General features: G+C 33.8%; 1 protein-coding gene across 1 annotated transcript; it reads left to right on the top strand.

The window, feature by feature from the left end:
• The first annotated feature begins 310 nt into the window (after positions 1-310).
• Positions 311-20,221, top strand: LOC111989611 (zinc finger CCCH domain-containing protein 22). Its single transcript, XM_065782458.1, is given in 19 exon segments — positions 311-921; positions 924-1,803; positions 2,225-2,404; positions 2,522-2,701; positions 2,802-2,905; positions 3,005-3,142; positions 3,145-3,264; positions 3,377-3,521; positions 3,744-3,940; positions 8,051-8,234; positions 8,342-8,581; positions 8,798-8,986; positions 17,880-18,059; positions 18,147-18,244; positions 18,455-18,712; positions 18,811-18,946; positions 19,134-19,341; positions 19,466-19,512; positions 19,628-20,221. Coding segments are annotated over 17 exon segments (3,498 nt in total). The 5' UTR covers positions 311-845; the 3' UTR covers positions 19,327-19,341; positions 19,466-19,512; positions 19,628-20,221.

The raw sequence follows: 20,221 nt of genomic DNA, 5'->3' as shown, positions 1-20,221 counted from the left end.
CAAATCTATGATGATAGCTACAGTTTCTTATAGATTTGGTCTCAATTATTGTGAGGATAGTTGGATGCTATAATGAATCTTCACCAATGGAGCAATTTCTTTTAATTAGATTCAGTGAATGAGCTGAGCTTGCTCAAGTTTAGAGAGACTGGTAGTGTTTTTATTTCCCTTTCAAGTTATTAGACAGATCTGAATCTACTCTCCTAGTTTTGTCCAATTCTGCAAAGTGCTGAGACAAACTTCAAAATGTCACAAAACCTTTTTTTAATTAAAAAAAAAACACATACAAAAAGAGAGAGAAAAAAATTGAAAAAGAAAAAAACACACAAAAAGTGAGAGTTTACTCTCCCAAGGCAGCTATTACAGCAGGTATGCACTGCCACCAAAAGTTGTGGCTAGCAGCATCCTCCAAAGGGCCAAAGCACCTTTGAATTGATACTCTCTCTCTCTCTCTCTCTCTCTTTCTTTTCTTTTCTCTAACCCATCTTCAACCTCAAAGTTCAAACCCCTACTAGTCTACTACTACTACAGCACCACTCTTTTCTGTCTTTCACTTCATGGCCATGGCCATGGGAGAAAGAAACTGAGAAAGAAAGAAAGAAAAGTCCCACCTCTTTTGTACATTTTGCTTTTCACTTTCATTTCATTCCCTTCAAAAACACCCATCATTATAATACTAAAATAATAATCCACCCATTATTGCTCTTTTAAACAAAGTCCACACTCAATCACTCACACTCCTTGCCTCTTTCCCTCTCTCCTCTTTTCCTCCTAAAAAGCTTTAGGCAGTATACTAAGTATAGTGTAGTGCTTACTTTTGCTAGATTGCTTTCTTGCTTGTTACCATGGATTCATATGAAGCTACTAAGGTTGTTTTCTCAAGGATCCAAACATTGGACCCAGAAAATGCTTCAAAAATCATGGGTACCTTCTCTTACAAGACCATGGTGAGAAGGAGTTGATACGCTTGGCTTTTGGACCAGACACAAATCTTCACAATCTCATTCTCAAAGCCAAAACCAACTTAGGGCTCTCTTCAAACTCAAACCCTAATACCCCTTCATCATTATCTTCCTCACCGTTCAACCCCATCTCAAGGCCTATTACTAATCCTTTGTCCTCTTCAAGAATGACAAGCAATGGCTTTGACAACATGATGATCACAAACCCATCTTCACCATCCTCAAACAGTGCTTGTTGGCCTCGCAGTACTAGTTTTTCAACTCCTTCACTCTCTTACGCTAGTGTTGTTAAGGAAACCAGTAATATTGGTTCCGGCTCATCGTCATCATCATCATCATCTTTATTATCTTCTGCATTGCCTTATAATACTTCTTCTTCTTCTTCTAGTGAACTCATTGATCATGATCAGTACCAACTTCAAGACCATTTTGCTTTTCTGAATGATTCAAAGATGGATGATTTGTACGATCCAAGTGCTTATTATGCTGAATCCGCGTTTCATAAGCGAAGCTACTTGGCTCCAAGCATGTGTTTTGGGTCTGAAGATGCAAGCTCTGGGCTTGGATGGAAGCCTTGCTTGTATTTTGCGAGAGGGTTTTGTAAAAATGGCAGTACTTGCAGGTTTCTTCACAGTGATTCAGTGGATGCTACTACTACTGCTGCTATTAATGTTGGCTCGCCCAGCAAACTCAATGAGTTTGAACAGTGCCAAGAGTTACTCAGATCAAAGGCTGCCCACCAACAAAAACTGGCTGCGGCGTCTCAGTTCATGGCTGGAGCCTCTTTCCCTTACAATAAGTGCCTGAACTTCCTAATGCAACAACAAAATGACACCCAGAGGTATATATGTATATATTTATGCACGATTTAAATATGTCCATGTACTATTATTGCACTTCACACCCTTCTATTTTCTCCTTTAGTAATGCCATTTTTAGTTCAAGTTGTCAATTTGTAAATTTTTGGATGTGTCTTGCTTAATTAAGGTGTTTTGTTCATGAAGTTCATACTCTACATGGTACAGTGTGCGCAAGTTGCTCATTTTTTAATGGGTCCTCTTTTCTTAATGGAACGTTAGTTTTGGATATTGGTTTATCTGCTGTCTTGGGTTGTGTGTGATTTCACGTGTTGTATTACCATAAAGTGTAAAGTTTTGATTTTGAATGAGTCTTGCTTATGAGGTTTTTTTATATTTTATTTTAAATTTATTTTGGATTGGTGATGGGTTATATTTTGTGGTGGCATTCTGATAATGCTACAGATCAGCAGCGGCATTGATGATGGGGGATGAGCTTCACAAGTTTGGGCGTTGCCCACCTGAAAGCAATGATTTTTCATCAATAGGATTGGGTGGAATTGTGAATCCAGGTTCAAGACAGATTTACTTGACATTCCCAGCTGATAGTACTTTCAGAGAAGAAGATGTTTCCAATTATTTTAGGTACTTCAATTTTTTTTTAGTTTGTTAGGATTTTCGCTCAGATGGAATTTCTAGTGGACAAGGAATTGTAATTATAGAAAGTGGTTTCTTTTTTGTGTGATTGTGTGGTTTTTGAAGCATTTATGGACCAGTGCAAGATGTGAGGATTCCATACCAGCAGAAACGAATGTTTGGATTTGTTACATTTGTTTATCCAGAGACAGTGAAGATGATTTTGGCCAAAGGGAACCCTCATTTTGTTTGTGACTCGCGTGTGCTTGTTAAACCTTACAAGGAGAAGGGAAAGATACCAGACAAGTACTACAAAACATATTTTCTATATTGGCTTCTTGTTTTATATGTTGGTTGCTTTCTACGTTGATGTTTTTGTTGTTGTTAATTAATTGTACAATTTTAGGAAGCAACAACACCAACAGCAGCAACAATTGGAGAGGGGGGAGTATTCAATGTGTTCAAGTCCATCTGGGCTTGATTCCAGAGAGCCTTTTGACCTCCACCTTGGTAAGCAACTATGTATATAACAATCTAGCAAACTCTTTTGTTTGTGGCACATATTCTGTTGTTCTTTCTTGAAGCTCTTATCGTGTGAAGTGAACACAGGAGCAAGAATGTTTTATGATACCCAAGAGATATTAATGAGAAGGAAACTAGAGGAACAAGCTATTGAATTACAAGGGCGAAGACTAATGAATCTCCAACTCCTAGACTTCAAGAATAATCATCAGCATTATCATCCTCATCAATACCATCACAACTTATCTGCTGTTGGGTCCCAATTCCTTCACCAACTCTAACTCACACTCCCAACAACCAAACTCTCATTCTTCCACCTGATGGCATTGATCAACAAGTCCCAACAGGTTAGCTATCATCGACTATTGTCACTCAACATTGAACTGGGAATTCATTGTTTCATACTATGCAAAAATAATGAATTATTTATGGTGTTTTTTTTGGAAATTGTTGCTGCAGAGAAATGTGGAAACCCAGCTGAAGATGAGGATGATCAACATCAACTACTGAAAGAAATGAATTCAGCTTGTAATATTAATGGCAATTCTAATAGCAGTGGCAAGGAAGAGAAATCCAATCCTGAAGAAAGTGAACTCTCTGAGAGGTATTAACTTTAAATTTTGATGCAATGAAGGGTTACCCACAATAGCAAAGAAACATAATATTGCTCAGATTATAGTCAATTCCTGCTGTATGCTGCATTGGGAAATCTGCTTTTCTTTTTTGTTTTCAACTTAGCTGCCTAGTTCATATCATTAATTAGGCTCTTGTTGTTCTCTATTTCTTTTATTTTATTTAACTTTTTTTCCATTTGTATTGTGAACAGCTTAGAGCACATCCTCCCTGATAGCCTATTTGCTTGTCCAAAAAAGTCAGCTGATGACAACCACACTGTTCTCTCCACTGCTCCTGTGGAAGCCAATGAAAACACCTCAACTTTATCTTCTAACAATAACCAATTGCTGCCTTCAGCTTCCCCACTCACCATGGCTACTATGAAAAATGTGTTTGCCAAGTGTCCAGGTAAGCAAATCCGCAAAAATGAGAGATTTGTGCAAAAACAATCTTTTTTTTTTTCTTTATTGTGACTTTTCTATATTATTTTTCAGGTTTTCTTTTGGGCATGGAATGTAGCTAATAGAGTTGGAGAATGGCCAGCAAGGGGGTTTCAATATGCTAGGTAAAAGACTTACTTAAAGAGATTAATATATCAATCTTTGAGATCTTCAACCATGTTGCTGAATATTTGGTTAAATGGGTCTTTAACATTATATGTTTTGCTTTTATGTTTGTCTGTGCAGCAAAGATTTGAGAAGCAATATACAATAGAAGAAAATCCTCCTAGCTGTACAGCCAAAAAATCATACCCACATTAAAGAAATCTGTAGAGACAACATGGATCTCAGCGAGGATGACCATCACTATCATCATCATCATCAACCACAACAACAACAAAAAAAAAAATACATACTACGACTACTTACAATGAATACATAATGCATACGTAAAAAGACAGATGAACTGATTTAAAGAGAGTGGGGTCTCTCTCTCTCTCTCTTCTTTAATTTACTGTGTACTCTCACTCTCTAGTGTGTGCTGGACCACACAGCAATAGTAGAAGAAAGTCTAGTAGTAAACTAATATTAGTATCATGTTGTTAAATTCACTGTGTCCTATCTTTCACCGCTTCTTTCCTTGTGAGGTAGTACAAAATAGAATAAGAAAAAAAAAAAAAAAAACCTCCCGAGTAAAATGATAGCCTGTAACATGCAGAAGTAATCTATATATTATATATATAAATGTTGTACAGAAGTACTAGACCCCCAAGAAAGTTTAAAGCAACTGTAGCAGAAGCTTAACAACTATACTGATTTGGAACCTCGAAATGGAAAATTGGAGTGGCATGGCATGACGAAGTGGGTGGTAAAAGCTGTATCTCTCTCTCTCACTTTTTTTCAGTTTTTATTGTCCTTGCAGCAGCATTTGCATCTGTCACCCATTAGATTATGATACAGAAAAACTTTAAGGAAATTTTTTAAAAATAAAATAAAATAAATAAATTGGGGTCAAGAAAAGGTTGTTCTTTCATGTGATTAAAGGCCACTTTAAGGGACTCTTTTGTCTCATTTTTTGGTTTCTTTTAGGTGAACATTAAGGGCCACATTGTCACATGGGTTCTGACACTATATATGAATGCCCACTCACTCCTCTCCCTTTCAATCTTTAACCTCATTCAAATATCAATATGCATATAGATGTTTTTATTTATTTTTTGGTTTATGGGTTTTGGTGTGTGTCCCTTGGTATGGGAGTAAAGATTATGCTTACTACTTTATTTTGCTGTGTTTAGTATTGGCCCCTCAGCAGTGAATATGTACCATCCAATAGTGGCAGAACCACCTTATGTGTTGTAAAATGTCCCAAAATTTAAATTCTTATTTCATAACATGTGCACTTTAACTTTTTTATTGAATTGGCCCTAAATAAAAATTTTGAGTTCCCCACAAACTTGAACTGACTCAAAAGCTCAATGTTAATGGACCCCATAGAATATTTAGCTACTTGGTCTAGCGGCCCCCCTTAACAAAATTTTTGAAAGAAAGATTAATTTGTTCTCAGAGATATGTTTCTTTTATATACATTAATGAGTAATGAATTTGATTTAAGGATGTATGTTAAATAGCATAAATTTTTTCTTCTTTATTTTTCAATTTGTTTGTCGACACTTGATTGAGACTCCAAATACTAAGTTCATTATGGTGCTTGAAGGATTAATTTAATATGGGAGATTTAATGTTATAAAATAACAGTGATTGAAAGGAAAATGGAATTTTTTTTTTAAAAAAAAAAACATTAAATTTGTTAAGAACTCTACTGCGGAGATGGTAATGGATGAGTTTGGAACTCTACATAACTTTGACTAGGGATGTCAATTTCCTTGTTGGTACAAGCTTAGCAACTACACAATTTTTGTATATTAATTAGGAGTTTAGTAAGATAATTGATTTTCTTCAATCTTGTGTCTGTTTTAAGTTTTTTTGAACTAGCGAATTGCTTCGGCAAGAGTGTTAGCGATTAGAGTCCTTGATGCAAGTCAAACTCAATCGTAATATGTCCATCTTCCACCAAGTCAAGGCACACAAAAAAAGTTCACCAAACATGTGTATTATTGAATCATTGATACAGTGAAGTCACTGTTGGTGGTTGTGGAGATCAATTTGTTTTTTAGAGCAGAAAATCCTCTTCTTCTTTTTCTTATTTTTCTTTTTTTAATGTAGAATCCAGATTATTCAAGTACAAAAGTTTTTCCATACAATTGAAATTGCTTACTTAAAGGGATTCAATTCGTTGCCGATGCCTTTGCTTATCGAGTAGACAAGCACCTGAACCACAATGAAAATATGTGGTGGATTACTATATAATTAGATATATTTGGGTGTTTGAGATAAAGACTGTATTAAACCCTAATGAAGTTAGGGTGTCAACATCGACCCTCATTTTTATGTGATATAGCTGGCCACCTCAATACAATTAGGAGGGTCTTATTGTTCGTGATTTAATTTGTTTTAGCAATACACTATACTACAAGTTTTATTATGTCAAGTGCAATGTCCAAATCAACCTATCACATGAAGGTCAAGAATCTATTAATCTGCAAGTGATAGATACCTTTGTTTGTGATAGTGAGCAATCTTATTGTTGTCACGTAGTCATTGTCACAAATACCTCTAGTCTATAAGACCTAAACCATAAGATCTTTAGAAACGTTGTTGTTATTAATGTATTACGGTTGGTGTCAAATATTCCTTCATGAGTGATTTTTCACATAAAATTTGATCAAACAATGATCCCCTCAATTTTAAATAAAACGGATAAAGAATTCATTTTACTATTAATATTGTATTTCTAGATGAAGCTTCATCTCTATTAATTATACGATTTTTATCATTCTTGTATTAAATTAAGTTCCTTCTCAAGTTATATTTTGATATTTGTGCCCTAGATTATGACCTGGGGAAATATTTACATAAACATGAAATTGAAAATTTGATAGCAAATTCCTAATAAAATTGTAACCCACAAATATGTCGTTGAGATAAAAGTGTTTGCTATTTTGAGTCATCAATTTTACCCATCCAACCTTACCTCCATGTAAAAAGAATGATGCTATAAAGCTACCTTCGTGATTATTACACTAAATTATATTTGCTAAAGCGCTGAAGTATTTAGATTTGTTAGATTTGAAGTTTTTACTAATGCACCAGAAAAAGGTAGAGGTGAGTTTCCTATGGTAAAGGATATAGTTGGAGAACAATAATGGCTAGGATTCTTAATTAAACCATAATTTCTTCTCTTTATAGTAGAGCCCTTCCAATCATCATGACAAATTCATTATTAGGACAAAATGATCATTGTGATAAAAAGGTTTAAGGGAAGAGAATAATATAAGTGAAACCCTTATATAATCATTGGAGGCACATAAAGAACCTGAACATTTTACTTTGTAGAAAGTATTGGTTGAGTAATCGCAAAGATATTGATGCAGTGCAGTAAACTCTGGTCCAATTAGCGAATTTGACCCTAATGGAGTGAGATCATCTAGAGCTCTTAACATAGAGTTTTTAAAATCTTATCCATCAATTTTAAAATTAGCGAATTTGATTTTACTTAGTCATCGATATTTTAAAATAAATACTAAAGTTGTAATAATCAACATTTGTTTAAAATTTCAAATGTGATATGTGATCAAATGTGACATATTTGCTTCAAAATTAATGAATAAAATTTTACTATTTTAGAAATTCCATAGTGGAGTTGCCAAATAATTTAAATGATATTAATTTAATCATAATAACTTATGCTTTGTTAAAAATATTAAAATAATAGTAAAATGATTAAATTTATTAGTATTTTATAACCATTTAAAATTTTTAAAATAAATGTTCTCAAATTTTTTTAAAAATCCCAAAAACCCATCTTCTCCTTCCTCAAATTCCTGGCCGCTTTCTGCTTTGCAAAACAACAATAACAACCCCATTAGCCCAAACTCAAGCCCTTTGCTTTCGTACGATAATATTCGCTCCGCCTCGCTTGCTTTGCCTTCATTCCCACATCACAAAAACGGTTATGAAGCTACTGCTGGTACTGTCACTAACACTGAGCTCATAGACGAGCACCAACTCAACGACTACCTCTCTTTCCTAAACGACTCGTCGTCTTCAGATTTGCTTGATTTGAGTCATGGAGTGCACAATTGGGCACATTCGGGAATAATGGGGAGACCCATTTCCACAAAAGGAGTTACTCGGCTAGTGATGTGTGTTTCGGGTCAGAAGAACCCGGTTTGGGAACTGGGTACAAGCCTTGCCTTTACTTTGCGAGAGGGTTTTGCAAAAATGGTAGTAATTGCAAGTTTGTGCATAGTGGTAGTGGCTTTGCCGAGTCTGTGGATGGTGGTCCCACCATTGTGGGTTCACCTAGTAAGTTTGAGGAGTTTGAACTTCATGAAGAGATGATGAGATTGAAGGCTGCACAGGCACAGCAACAAAGATTGGCTGCTGCACAACACCTCATGGCTGGTGGTGGAGTGTCACCTTCACATTCACACTCAGCTTACAACAAGTACATGAATTTCCTTTTGCAACAACACAATGACCCACAGAGGTACACTTGAGATATGACCCATTTTGCTCCTTTTTAACTTACTGTCTCTGTTTTAGTAATATATGAAGGTTATTGTTAGTTTGGAGTTTGTTTGGTTCAAATTAATGAATTGGTAAGCTTTAACTTTGGGTTTGAGGACAAGGGTTATTGATTTATTTAGTTTATTTTAGCTTCGGATTGGTTATTGAGGTATTTTGCTGGTGATGCATTGTAGAGCGGCGCAGCTGCAGCAGCAGCCTTCATGATGGGGGAAGATTTTTATAAGTTTGGCCGGTGCCGACCAGAAAGGAATGATTTTTTGGCAATGGCATCTGCAGAAAAGGCGAACTCAGCTTCTAGGCAGATATACTTGACCTTTCCAGCTGACAGCACTTTTAGAGATGAAGATGTTTCGGAGTACTTTAGGTAGTAGAACACTCTTTATTTAATTATAATAATCTTATAAGAACCAAGCTGCTGCAATATCAGCATCATTAATTAAGTTTCCATATATTGTATTTCTTAATCATGTGTTGATTTTGGATGAATTGATTTTGCTTCTGCAAAATGGTGCAACTTGATAAACTATAGCTTTGTTTGTAGAAAGGCATTCTTGGCAATCTTTTTTGAACCATATTGGGAGTATACTAAAAGCCTTTATAGTAGCAATATTATCTTTGAACATTCTGAGGCAGCCATGCATTCTTCAATGGTGTATAAACAATTATGATCTATATTAAGGGCTTTGACCTACATTGAACACATGGCTATAAGCCTTTCTACTCTTGTACCTTGACCAATACATTTTTTTTTTTTGCCAATGGAACTTTAGAGTTGATGTTTGGTGTCCAAGTTTATACTGACTTGCCACTTTACATCTTCCACATTTTGGAATCCTTGTCTTGACATCACCATGTCCATTAAAATAGAGGTATGTACATCCTCTTTGCTGGACTCTAAGCTTGTTATGGTCACCTTCCATTTCAAGGACAGCATCAACTGTAACTTTAGTGTATAAAACTCAGGTTGCAATTTTTTCGCTCGGCAATTTTCTCGGAGAGTTGTGTTGAAATTCCCCCCCTGTAAGGGATAAAAGTTTGTGAATCATCTTGTGTTATTGCTTTTAAAATGTAGTTATGAAATTGTGACTTGTGCTTCTTGTATAAGATATCCCACTATACAATGTTGTTTGGGTTTTAGCTATCATTCTTTTGATATTTTCTATTAGTTCTCAATAACTAAAAATTAAAAAAAAAGAAGGTATTATGATCCTTGAATTTCTGAATCTTATGGTGTTCTGACCTCCTTTTCCCCCTCCTAAAAACAAATCTCAGTGGATCTACTTCTATTTTGTGCAAAGAGATCGTTGCTTCAGCCTTAGTCATCTACTTAGTAAATATTGAAGTTGTGATCCTACTCCTATTCCTCTTCCACAATTTTGCTGTAGAACTTCTCTGTTTTGATTTTTTTAAAGTGACACTAACTTACCAATGCCATTGAGTCTGGTTCAGAGAGAACGAATAAATATGACAGAGCTGGTAATTATTTAAGTAAATATCCACAATGGGATTTTATACCCAAAGCCTGATTTAGATGCCATATTCTCTTCCAGGCACAATACACCTACTAACAGTCAACAGCTTGTGTATATCTTAACCCATATCTGGATCTTTTACATTTCATTTTGAAATGGAGGTGGAATGTTTTACTGTGAAGGTTTAGTTTTTCATAAATTTAAAGGTATACAGGATGCCACATCATTTTAAAATCATGTATCATTGTGTTTGGTGAAATGAGATCTTAACTGACATGGCACCTATACTTTGTTGTTTTTAGAGTCAATAAAAATTAAATCTTCACCATGAAATAGACACTTTCCATTTCAAAGCAAATGAAGAGGATTTTTTATTATAATCCAGTACAGTTAAAGATTCTGTTATAATCCATGTAAAACAAATGATTATTAAAATTTAAAAAATCCTGCAGGAAGCATGACCAGTCATAGACGCATTGTTACATTTTTTTTTAGGGGTGGGGGGACAAGTCATGCTGAGATGGTTATAATTTGCTGTTTTTCCCCAATGTCGTTGGATTAATAGATGTTTCAGAGAGGGAACGGTATTAGGCCTGTACTATTTTGTCATGAAAATGTCTGATATCTTCATTCTAATATTATGGCTGTTATGCATAATTTGCATGTTTCATATATGGAATGTTCCTTTAAATTTGTGTCTGATTCTGATATCTGAAATATTCCTCTGAATTAGTTAAAGCTGTATGAAAGCCAATGTAGTAACAAGATCTGATGCAAAATTTTGACTCAGAATAAATCCAAAATGGATGTACAATAAAAAATTGAAGAATAGAAAGATACAAAAAGATAACCTAGGAATGAACACCCAGGCTTGCTTGGAATCAACACTAAGCAAGAGAGAACAAACCTAGGAATCATCATCTAGGGTTGGCTGGAGTCAGCACCAGCCTATTGGAAAAATTTCAAGAGAATTTTTATTAATCAAGCAAACGATAAAACAATACTGAACCTTGGGTGCCTTAAATATTGTCCCAAACTTATTATTGTAGTAGGAATAGAAAAGAACTCTACTAAGCTAGGCAAAAAAAAAAAGAAAAAAAAAAACAATTACACAAGTGAAATAGATTATAAACATTAATTTATTAAGTCTTAGGCTACACCAATAGTAGGCTCTATCAATAAGGCCACAGGTTGGGGCGTCTTCATTTTTGTGTCTAAATCCATAGGTTTGTGTAATTCGAGGCTTATATCTTGTGTTCACACCAATAGCTGACTGTAAAGTTTTTAGCAAGTAGCATTCTCTGTCCATTTACTTTTTGCAGGAGAAGTTCACAGCTTGTTGGTTGTGATGTTTTTACATGTTTGCCTCTCNAAAAAAAAAAAATACATACTACGACTACTTACAATGAATACATAATGCATACGTAAAAAGACAGATGAACTGATTTAAAGAGAGTGGGGTCTCTCTCTCTCTCTCTTCTTTAATTTACTGTGTACTCTCACTCTCTAGTGTGTGCTGGACCACACAGCAATAGTAGAAGAAAGTCTAGTAGTAAACTAATATTAGTATCATGTTGTTAAATTCACTGTGTCCTATCTTTCACCGCTTCTTTCCTTGTGAGGTAGTACAAAATAGAATAAGAAAAAAAAAAAAAAAAAACCTCCCGAGTAAAATGATAGCCTGTAACATGCAGAAGTAATCTATATATTATATATATAAATGTTGTACAGAAGTACTAGACCCCCAAGAAAGTTTAAAGCAACTGTAGCAGAAGCTTAACAACTATACTGATTTGGAACCTCGAAATGGAAAATTGGAGTGGCATGGCATGACGAAGTGGGTGGTAAAAGCTGTATCTCTCTCTCTCACTTTTTTTCAGTTTTTATTGTCCTTGCAGCAGCATTTGCATCTGTCACCCATTAGATTATGATACAGAAAAACTTTAAGGAAATTTTTTAAAAATAAAATAAAATAAATAAATTGGGGTCAAGAAAAGGTTGTTCTTTCATGTGATTAAAGGCCACTTTAAGGGACTCTTTTGTCTCATTTTTTGGTTTCTTTTAGGTGAACATTAAGGGCCACATTGTCACATGGGTTCTGACACTATATATGAATGCCCACTCACTCCTCTCCCTTTCAATCTTTAACCTCATTCAAATATCAATATGCATATAGATGTTTTTATTTATTTTTTGGTTTATGGGTTTTGGTGTGTGTCCCTTGGTATGGGAGTAAAGATTATGCTTACTACTTTATTTTGCTGTGTTTAGTATTGGCCCCTCAGCAGTGAATATGTACCATCCAATAGTGGCAGAACCACCTTATGTGTTGTAAAATGTCCCAAAATTTAAATTCTTATTTCATAACATGTGCACTTTAACTTTTTTATTGAATTGGCCCTAAATAAAAATTTTGAGTTCCCCACAAACTTGAACTGACTCAAAAGCTCAATGTTAATGGACCCCATAGAATATTTAGCTACTTGGTCTAGCGGCCCCCCTTAACAAAATTTTTGAAAGAAAGATTAATTTGTTCTCAGAGATATGTTTCTTTTATATACATTAATGAGTAATGAATTTGATTTAAGGATGTATGTTAAATAGCATAAATTTTTTCTTCTTTATTTTTCAATTTGTTTGTCGACACTTGATTGAGACTCCAAATACTAAGTTCATTATGGTGCTTGAAGGATTAATTTAATATGGGAGATTTAATGTTATAAAATAACAGTGATTGAAAGGAAAATGGAATTTTTTTTTTAAAAAAAAAAACATTAAATTTGTTAAGAACTCTACTGCGGAGATGGTAATGGATGAGTTTGGAACTCTACATAACTTTGACTAGGGATGTCAATTTCCTTGTTGGTACAAGCTTAGCAACTACACAATTTTTGTATATTAATTAGGAGTTTAGTAAGATAATTGATTTTCTTCAATCTTGTGTCTGTTTTAAGTTTTTTTGAACTAGCGAATTGCTTCGGCAAGAGTGTTAGCGATTAGAGTCCTTGATGCAAGTCAAACTCAATCGTAATATGTCCATCTTCCACCAAGTCAAGGCACACAAAAAAAGTTCACCAAACATGTGTATTATTGAATCATTGATACAGTGAAGTCACTGTTGGTGGTTGTGGAGATCAATTTGTTTTTTAGAGCAGAAAATCCTCTTCTTCTTTTTCTTATTTTTCTTTTTTTAATGTAGAATCCAGATTATTCAAGTACAAAAGTTTTTCCATACAATTGAAATTGCTTACTTAAAGGGATTCAATTCGTTGCCGATGCCTTTGCTTATCGAGTAGACAAGCACCTGAACCACAATGAAAATATGTGGTGGATTACTATATAATTAGATATATTTGGGTGTTTGAGATAAAGACTGTATTAAACCCTAATGAAGTTAGGGTGTCAACATCGACCCTCATTTTTATGTGATATAGCTGGCCACCTCAATACAATTAGGAGGGTCTTATTGTTCCTGATTTAATTTGTTTTAGCAATACACTATACTACAAGTTTTATTATGTCAAGTGCAATGTCCAAATCAACCTATCACATGAAGGTCAAGAATCTATTAATCTGCAAGTGATAGATACCTTTGTTTGTGATAGTGAGCAATCTTATTGTTGTCACGTAGTCATTGTCACAAATACCTCTAGTCTATAAGACCTAAACCATAAGATCTTTAGAAACGTTGTTGTTATTAATGTATTACGGTTGGTGTCAAATATTCCTTCATGAGTGATTTTTCACATAAAATTTGATCAAACAATGATCCCCTCAATTTTAAATAAAACGGATAAAGAATTCATTTTACTATTAATATTGTATTTCTAGATGAAGCTTCATCTCTATTAATTATACGATTTTTATCATTCTTGTATTAAATTAAGTTCCTTCTCAAGTTATATTTTGATATTTGTGCCCTAGATTATGACCTGGGGAAATATTTACATAAACATGAAATTGAAAATTTGATAGCAAATTCCTAATAAAATTGTAACCCACAAATATGTCGTTGAGATAAAAGTGTTTGCTATTTTGAGTCATCAATTTTACCCATCCAACCTTACCTCCATGTAAAAAGAATGATGCTATAAAGCTACCTTCGTGATTATTACACTAAATTATATTTGCTAAAGCGCTGAAGTATTTAGATTTGTTAGATTTGAAGTTTTTACTAATGCACCAGAAAAAGGTAGAGGTGAGTTTCCTATGGTAAAGGATATAGTTGGAGCACAATAATGGCTAGGATTCTTAATTAAACCATAATTTCTTCTCTTTATAGTAGAGCCCTTCCAATCATCATGACAAATTCATTATTAGGACAAAATGATCATTGTGATAAAAAGGTTTAAGGGAAGAGAATAATATAAGTGAAACCCTTATATAATCATTGGAGGCACATAAAGAACCTGAACATTTTACTTTGTAGAAAGTATTGGTTGAGTAATCGCAAAGATATTGATGCAGTGCAGTAAACTCTGGTCCAATTAGCGAATTTGACCCTAATGGAGTGAGATCATCTAGAGCTCTTAACATAGAGTTTTTAAAATCTTATCCATCAATTTTAAAATTAGCGAATTTGATTTTACTTAGTCATCGATATTTTAAAATAAATACTAAAGTTGTAATAATCAACATTTGTTTAAAATTTCAAATGTGATATGTGATCAAATGTGACATATTTGCTTCAAAATTAATGAATAAAATTTTGCTATTTTAGAAATTCCATAGTGGAGTTACCAAATAATTTAAATGATATTAATTTAATCATAATAACTTATGCTTTGTTAAAAATATTAAAATAATAGTAAAATGATTAAATTTATTAGTATTTTATAACCATTTAAAATTTTTAAAATAAATGTTCTCAAATTTTTTTAAAAAATAAATGGTAATTTCTCAAAATAGATAGTATTGAGTCCGATCATATCTCTTCTTTAACCCTCTAACTCAACCAAATCTATTATTTAAAATGTTAAACAACTCTTAAATTTTTTTTTTAAAGTTTAAATAAAACACTCAAAATGGACAAGTTATCAAGTTATGCCCATTAAAAATTCAAAGCATCTTGTATATCATCTTCTCACGTAAATATGAATCTTTAAGTTAAACCCGAGATTGAGGAAAGTGTAAATGTAATTAATTTTTACAATAAATAATTAATTATAAAAGAAGATGATGCCCTTTGAGCGAAATAAGGAAGTCAAGGGGTCTCATTGGAAGGAACTGAATTTCAATTATTATTATTTTTCTTGGTACGGGATAAGAGGGACATCTTGACCAAACACTCAAATTGACTACGATTCCCTTCTCTGATGCGTACATCCACATCAAATCTACACCATCCGATTTTTACCTTTTACACAACTCACAAGCATCAAAGGGTCAAAAAGTTGGAAAACACACGAGAGTTGAAACTCGTTAGCAACACCATTTGGTTCTGTATTGTTCCAAAAAATCTAAAATAGATTACATCACAGTGTACTGGGGAAGAAAACTTATAACAGTTAAGAGAACGTGCAGTATTTTAGTAGCTAAAAAGTTGCGACTGCTTTTTATCACACGCGCTGTTCCCAAAGTTAAAAATAATATTATTTTATATGTTACTCATTCTGACACAGTATTATACGGTATCTTTCTTTTACATATATACAATACATTATTTTATGTGTATTTCTAAGATTCCTTTTATGCTTTTTTTTTTTTAAAAAGTAAATTACCCAACAGGCTGTTTAGACTTTAGACTTGGCACGTGTAAAGATGAAAATCTTATGATTAAGTGTATATTACAACTTACTCACATAGTTTAAAATTTGACACTTTACTTATTTAAAATTTACCAAAATTTAAATTATTTACCTGCGGTTTGAAATTTCATGATGCAAATGTTCTGATGGATAGATTTTTTTTTTAATAAATCTTATTTGATTTTATATTTTATATTTCTTGTGTTTTTGGATAAGAGAGACATAAAAGTATATCAAAATTACATATTTAGTTTTGTTTTTAACAGAGGTGAGTTATAAAAATCTAATTGAATTAACCTCAAGTGGGTAAAGTGTCAAATTTCAAATAACAGATAGGTAATTTAAATTTCGGCCAAACCACAAATAGATAAATTGTAATTTTCTCTATGTTTAGTTTGCCATACTATTGGTCTATAAAATTTTCTAAATATTTCGTAGTCTAATCAAAAGTAAGGGCACAAATTTCTTATATAAAAATAAAAAGTATTATTACTTTTTACTTGAAAGGCAGGGAGAGATATATCAAAGGGTTATTTGTCATTATCTCTAAAACTATAGGGTAGTTGTAAATTGTAATGTACATTTTAAATTTTTAAATCTTATGGTCAAAATTTTAATTCAAAAATAACTTATGATACACACCCACTTTTCAAATTAGAATATAAATTAGTAGTAGTATAAAAAAAAATGTGGGTATATAATTTCCTAATGTTCTATCAGTCTATACAACATGATATAAGGAGCTTCTCCTTATTTTTTCTTTCTTAAAAAGTTAAATCAATAGTTATAAACAATATAAAAGGAGGGTTTGAACCATGATCCTAAATTGTCACACAGAAGGCTAAATAGGCTTTTAAAAATGAGAGTGAATGATAAAGTAGCGTGGTCCATTTTCAATGGAGTATATATTAGATATGTAAAAGTAAAAAATGAGAAACTTTTTCCTTCACCGTACATAAAACTTTTTAGATTATCACTAATTAAAATGAGCAATTTTGAACCCACAAGCTTGTCTTTAACTCATCTTCTCCCCCTATTTATGGTTTTTTTTCTCTTGAGAGTAAGCTGTTTATGTATTATTAAGCCATATAATTGAACTCCATTATGTCCACTTATCAAAAAGAGTAGATATTACGACCAAGGAGTTAGCAAGCCACCTGTTGTGTACAGTCTACCTCAAACATGGAAATGGATTTGATTCCTGCTATTTTTGTTATCATTAATTTGTTGGGTGTGCCTTAGAATTCTTTATTATATCAAAAACCGCAAAACAAAAAAAACAAAAATATATATATATATATATATTTATATTAAACATATTCTAATCTTTACACACTTTTTCATAGATAAGGATATAGAAAGGCACAAATAATACAATATTTAAAGGATACTCTACTAAGCTAGGCAAAAAAAAAAAGAAAAAAAAAAACAATTACACAAGTGAAATAGATTATAAACATTAATTTATTAAGTCTTAGGCTACACCAATAGTAGGCTCTATCAATAAGGCCACAGGTTGGGGCGTCTTCATTTTTGTGTCTAAATCCATAGGTTTGTGTAATTCGAGGCTTATATCTTGTGTTCACACCAATAGCTGACTGTAAAGTTTTTAGCAAGTAGCATTCTCTGTCCATTTACTTTTTGCAGGAGAAGTTCACAGCTTGTTGGTTGTGATGTTTTTACATGTTTGCCTCTCAAGAATAGACTTGTATGGAAGTACTCCCTCAGCTGACTGTACATATTGGACAACCCTTTTCACTTGATCGAGTGTTCTTTGTATTTATGCTCTTCTTGAAGAATGCTATGAGCAAAAGCACTCAAAATTACTTCTGAGGATTGTCAGGAATGGGACCCATTCTTTAGCAATTGAAAGAATGGTTTTGAAAATGGCTAAGAAAAAATATTTTTGTTTATGTATATCAAGTTATTAAGCTAAATGGATGAATGTATGTGTTTTTTTTAAGATGCATGGCTGCATGCATTATTTTAAGTCAAATCAAGGAAATTAATTATAATTTTTCTTCATCTCTCTGTGAAGCAATTTTGGACCAGTTCAAGATGTAAGGATTCCATACCAGCAGAAGCGAATGTTTGGATTTGTTACATTTGTCTACCCAGATACTGTGAAGCTCATTTTGGCCAAAGGGAATCCTCATTTTATATGTGATTCACGTGTGCTTGTCAAGCCTTACAAGGAGAAAGGAAAAGTTCCGGATAAGTATGGGAATTTTTTGCTCTTTTTCTATCTATATACTTGTCTTGTCCACTCCTTGTTTAGATGTTATAGATTTTTGATGGAATGCAGGAGGCAACATCAACAACAGCAACTGGAGAGGGGAGAATTTGCTCCTTGTTTGAGCCCATCTGGGCTCGACGCTAGAGAGCCCTATGACCTCCATGTTGGTAAGCTGACAGCATGCACGCTAGACTGTTTCCTTTATCCTTTCTCTTTTTCTTTTCCTAGGTTCTTGAAGTGAGTGGTAGTACTGAAAAGAAAAGGCTTAAAATGGATTCTATTCTGTTCATTATGCATTTTGAACTTTTTCTTATTTGTAGTTCATGAATCAGGCATTGCTTGAAAATTAATCCATTGAGTCTGAAATATTTTTGTAGGAGCTAGAATGCTCTATAATACTCAAGAGATGTTATTGAGGAGAAAATTGGAGGAGCAAGTTGAACTACAGCAGGCCATTGAACTCCAAGGAAGGAGAATGATGAATCTGCAGCTTCCAGACTTGAATGATTGTACGCACCATCACCATCGCAGTCTGTCTGTTGGTTCTCCAGTTCCCTTACCCCCTCAGCCTGATGCTCACATCAATCAAAATGTCACAATTCCATCCGATAGCAGCACTCAAGAAATTGCAGAAGGTAAGCTGTGGACTGGTAGCCAAATGATATTAACTGTGGCTTTATAATTCCAGAAGACGTGGAAGGTTGGTAGCAATTGATGCTTTATGCTGTTACAGGCCACACTGACAATCCTGCTGCAGCTGCTGAGCATCTCCTTAAGCAGGAGGTGAATCCAGCTTGTCTTGACAACAATAGCAGTGGCAACAGCAAGGAGGAGAGTTTCAATCCAGAAGAGTTTGATAACCAGAAAAGGTATGGAGCTTTATAGTCACATAAAGAGAAAGGCTAGCCATGATAGCAAACACCACACTTTTGATTTTATTTGAGTTGAATGGAGTGCTTTAGTTTTTTATTTTTTGGTTCTAGCTAATTCATCTTTGTAATTTTGGGTTCTTCTCATTCTCTGGCCTTATGTTCTTATTTCTGTTTTCCCTTATAGTCATGGGAGCAATGTAGAGCAGGTCCTTCCTGATAGCTTTTTGCCTTCTCCTACAAAATCAGCGGGAGTTCTCTCTGACTTCTCTGCTGCTACGGTGGAGGTTAATGAGAGCGCTGCATTCTCAACCACTCAATCTTCAGAATACAACTCTTTACTGCCCACCACTTCTGCCTGTGACAAGGCTTTGCAATAATTTCTGAATGTTAAGGTGCTTCTCAATTAAAACTATTTTTCTCCTGCTATTGCCCGTAAGAGTGTAAGGTGGTTGATTCAATTTGAGATATATATTTTTGCCTTAGGTTTTTTATTGGCTTGAAGCTTTTGCCATGTAGGTTTTATAATAAGGGTCAACATGGCAGCAGGGATAGACTTTGCTAGGGTAAGAGATTCCTTTGTTTCTTGAATGCTATCATATAAAAAAGCTACAATTTGCAGATTTATAGTCAAAACTGTTTCTTTATGATCGGGATATTCATGTTTGTTTATCTATGCAGAGAAGTAGAGAAGCATATAGAAGGAAGAAATTTCTCTAAATGTATAGCAGAATTATACCTACAACAAAAGAGTAGATCCATAGAGAATATCTCAACCAGGTCACCACCATCAGCAGCAATACATACTACTAACAGCAAATACATATTCCATACATAAAGACAGATGAATTGATTTGAGAGTAGAGTAGGATGTTTTCTCTTTTCTACTTTTGTACCTTCTCTGTAGGTGTGTTTCTGAACCACACAGACTAGAGCAGAACAAAGGATTGTAACTTGTCTTACAATGCCATCTGCACCTTTCTTTCTTTGTAGTAGAATTGGATTTTGTGCTAAGAGAATCAAACCTATATGTACAAGCTAAATGTTTAGCACACAAAAGAAGTTTAGAGGAGCCTAAACAAAGTGTTTATTAAATGGACATACATGGAAGCTGGTTTTTTTTTTAGCTCCACTGTCACCGCTAAGCCTCAGTCCCAAAATGTTGGGTTTGTTCATGGCTCAACAAACTAATTAAGGTCGCTTACTTGATTTGTTTTCCTTTTTTTTATTTGAAATTTCTACTAATGTTATTTTAGGTTCTACATCTTCAAACTA

Source organism: Quercus suber, unplaced genomic scaffold (assembly GCF_002906115.3).
Source record: "Quercus suber isolate HL8 unplaced genomic scaffold, Cork oak 2.0 scaffold_303, whole genome shotgun sequence".
Classification (NCBI taxonomy): Eukaryota; Viridiplantae; Streptophyta; class Magnoliopsida; order Fagales; family Fagaceae; genus Quercus; species Quercus suber.
The sequence above is the reverse complement of the archived record's forward strand: the minus strand, read 5'-3'. Positions and strand labels throughout refer to the sequence as shown.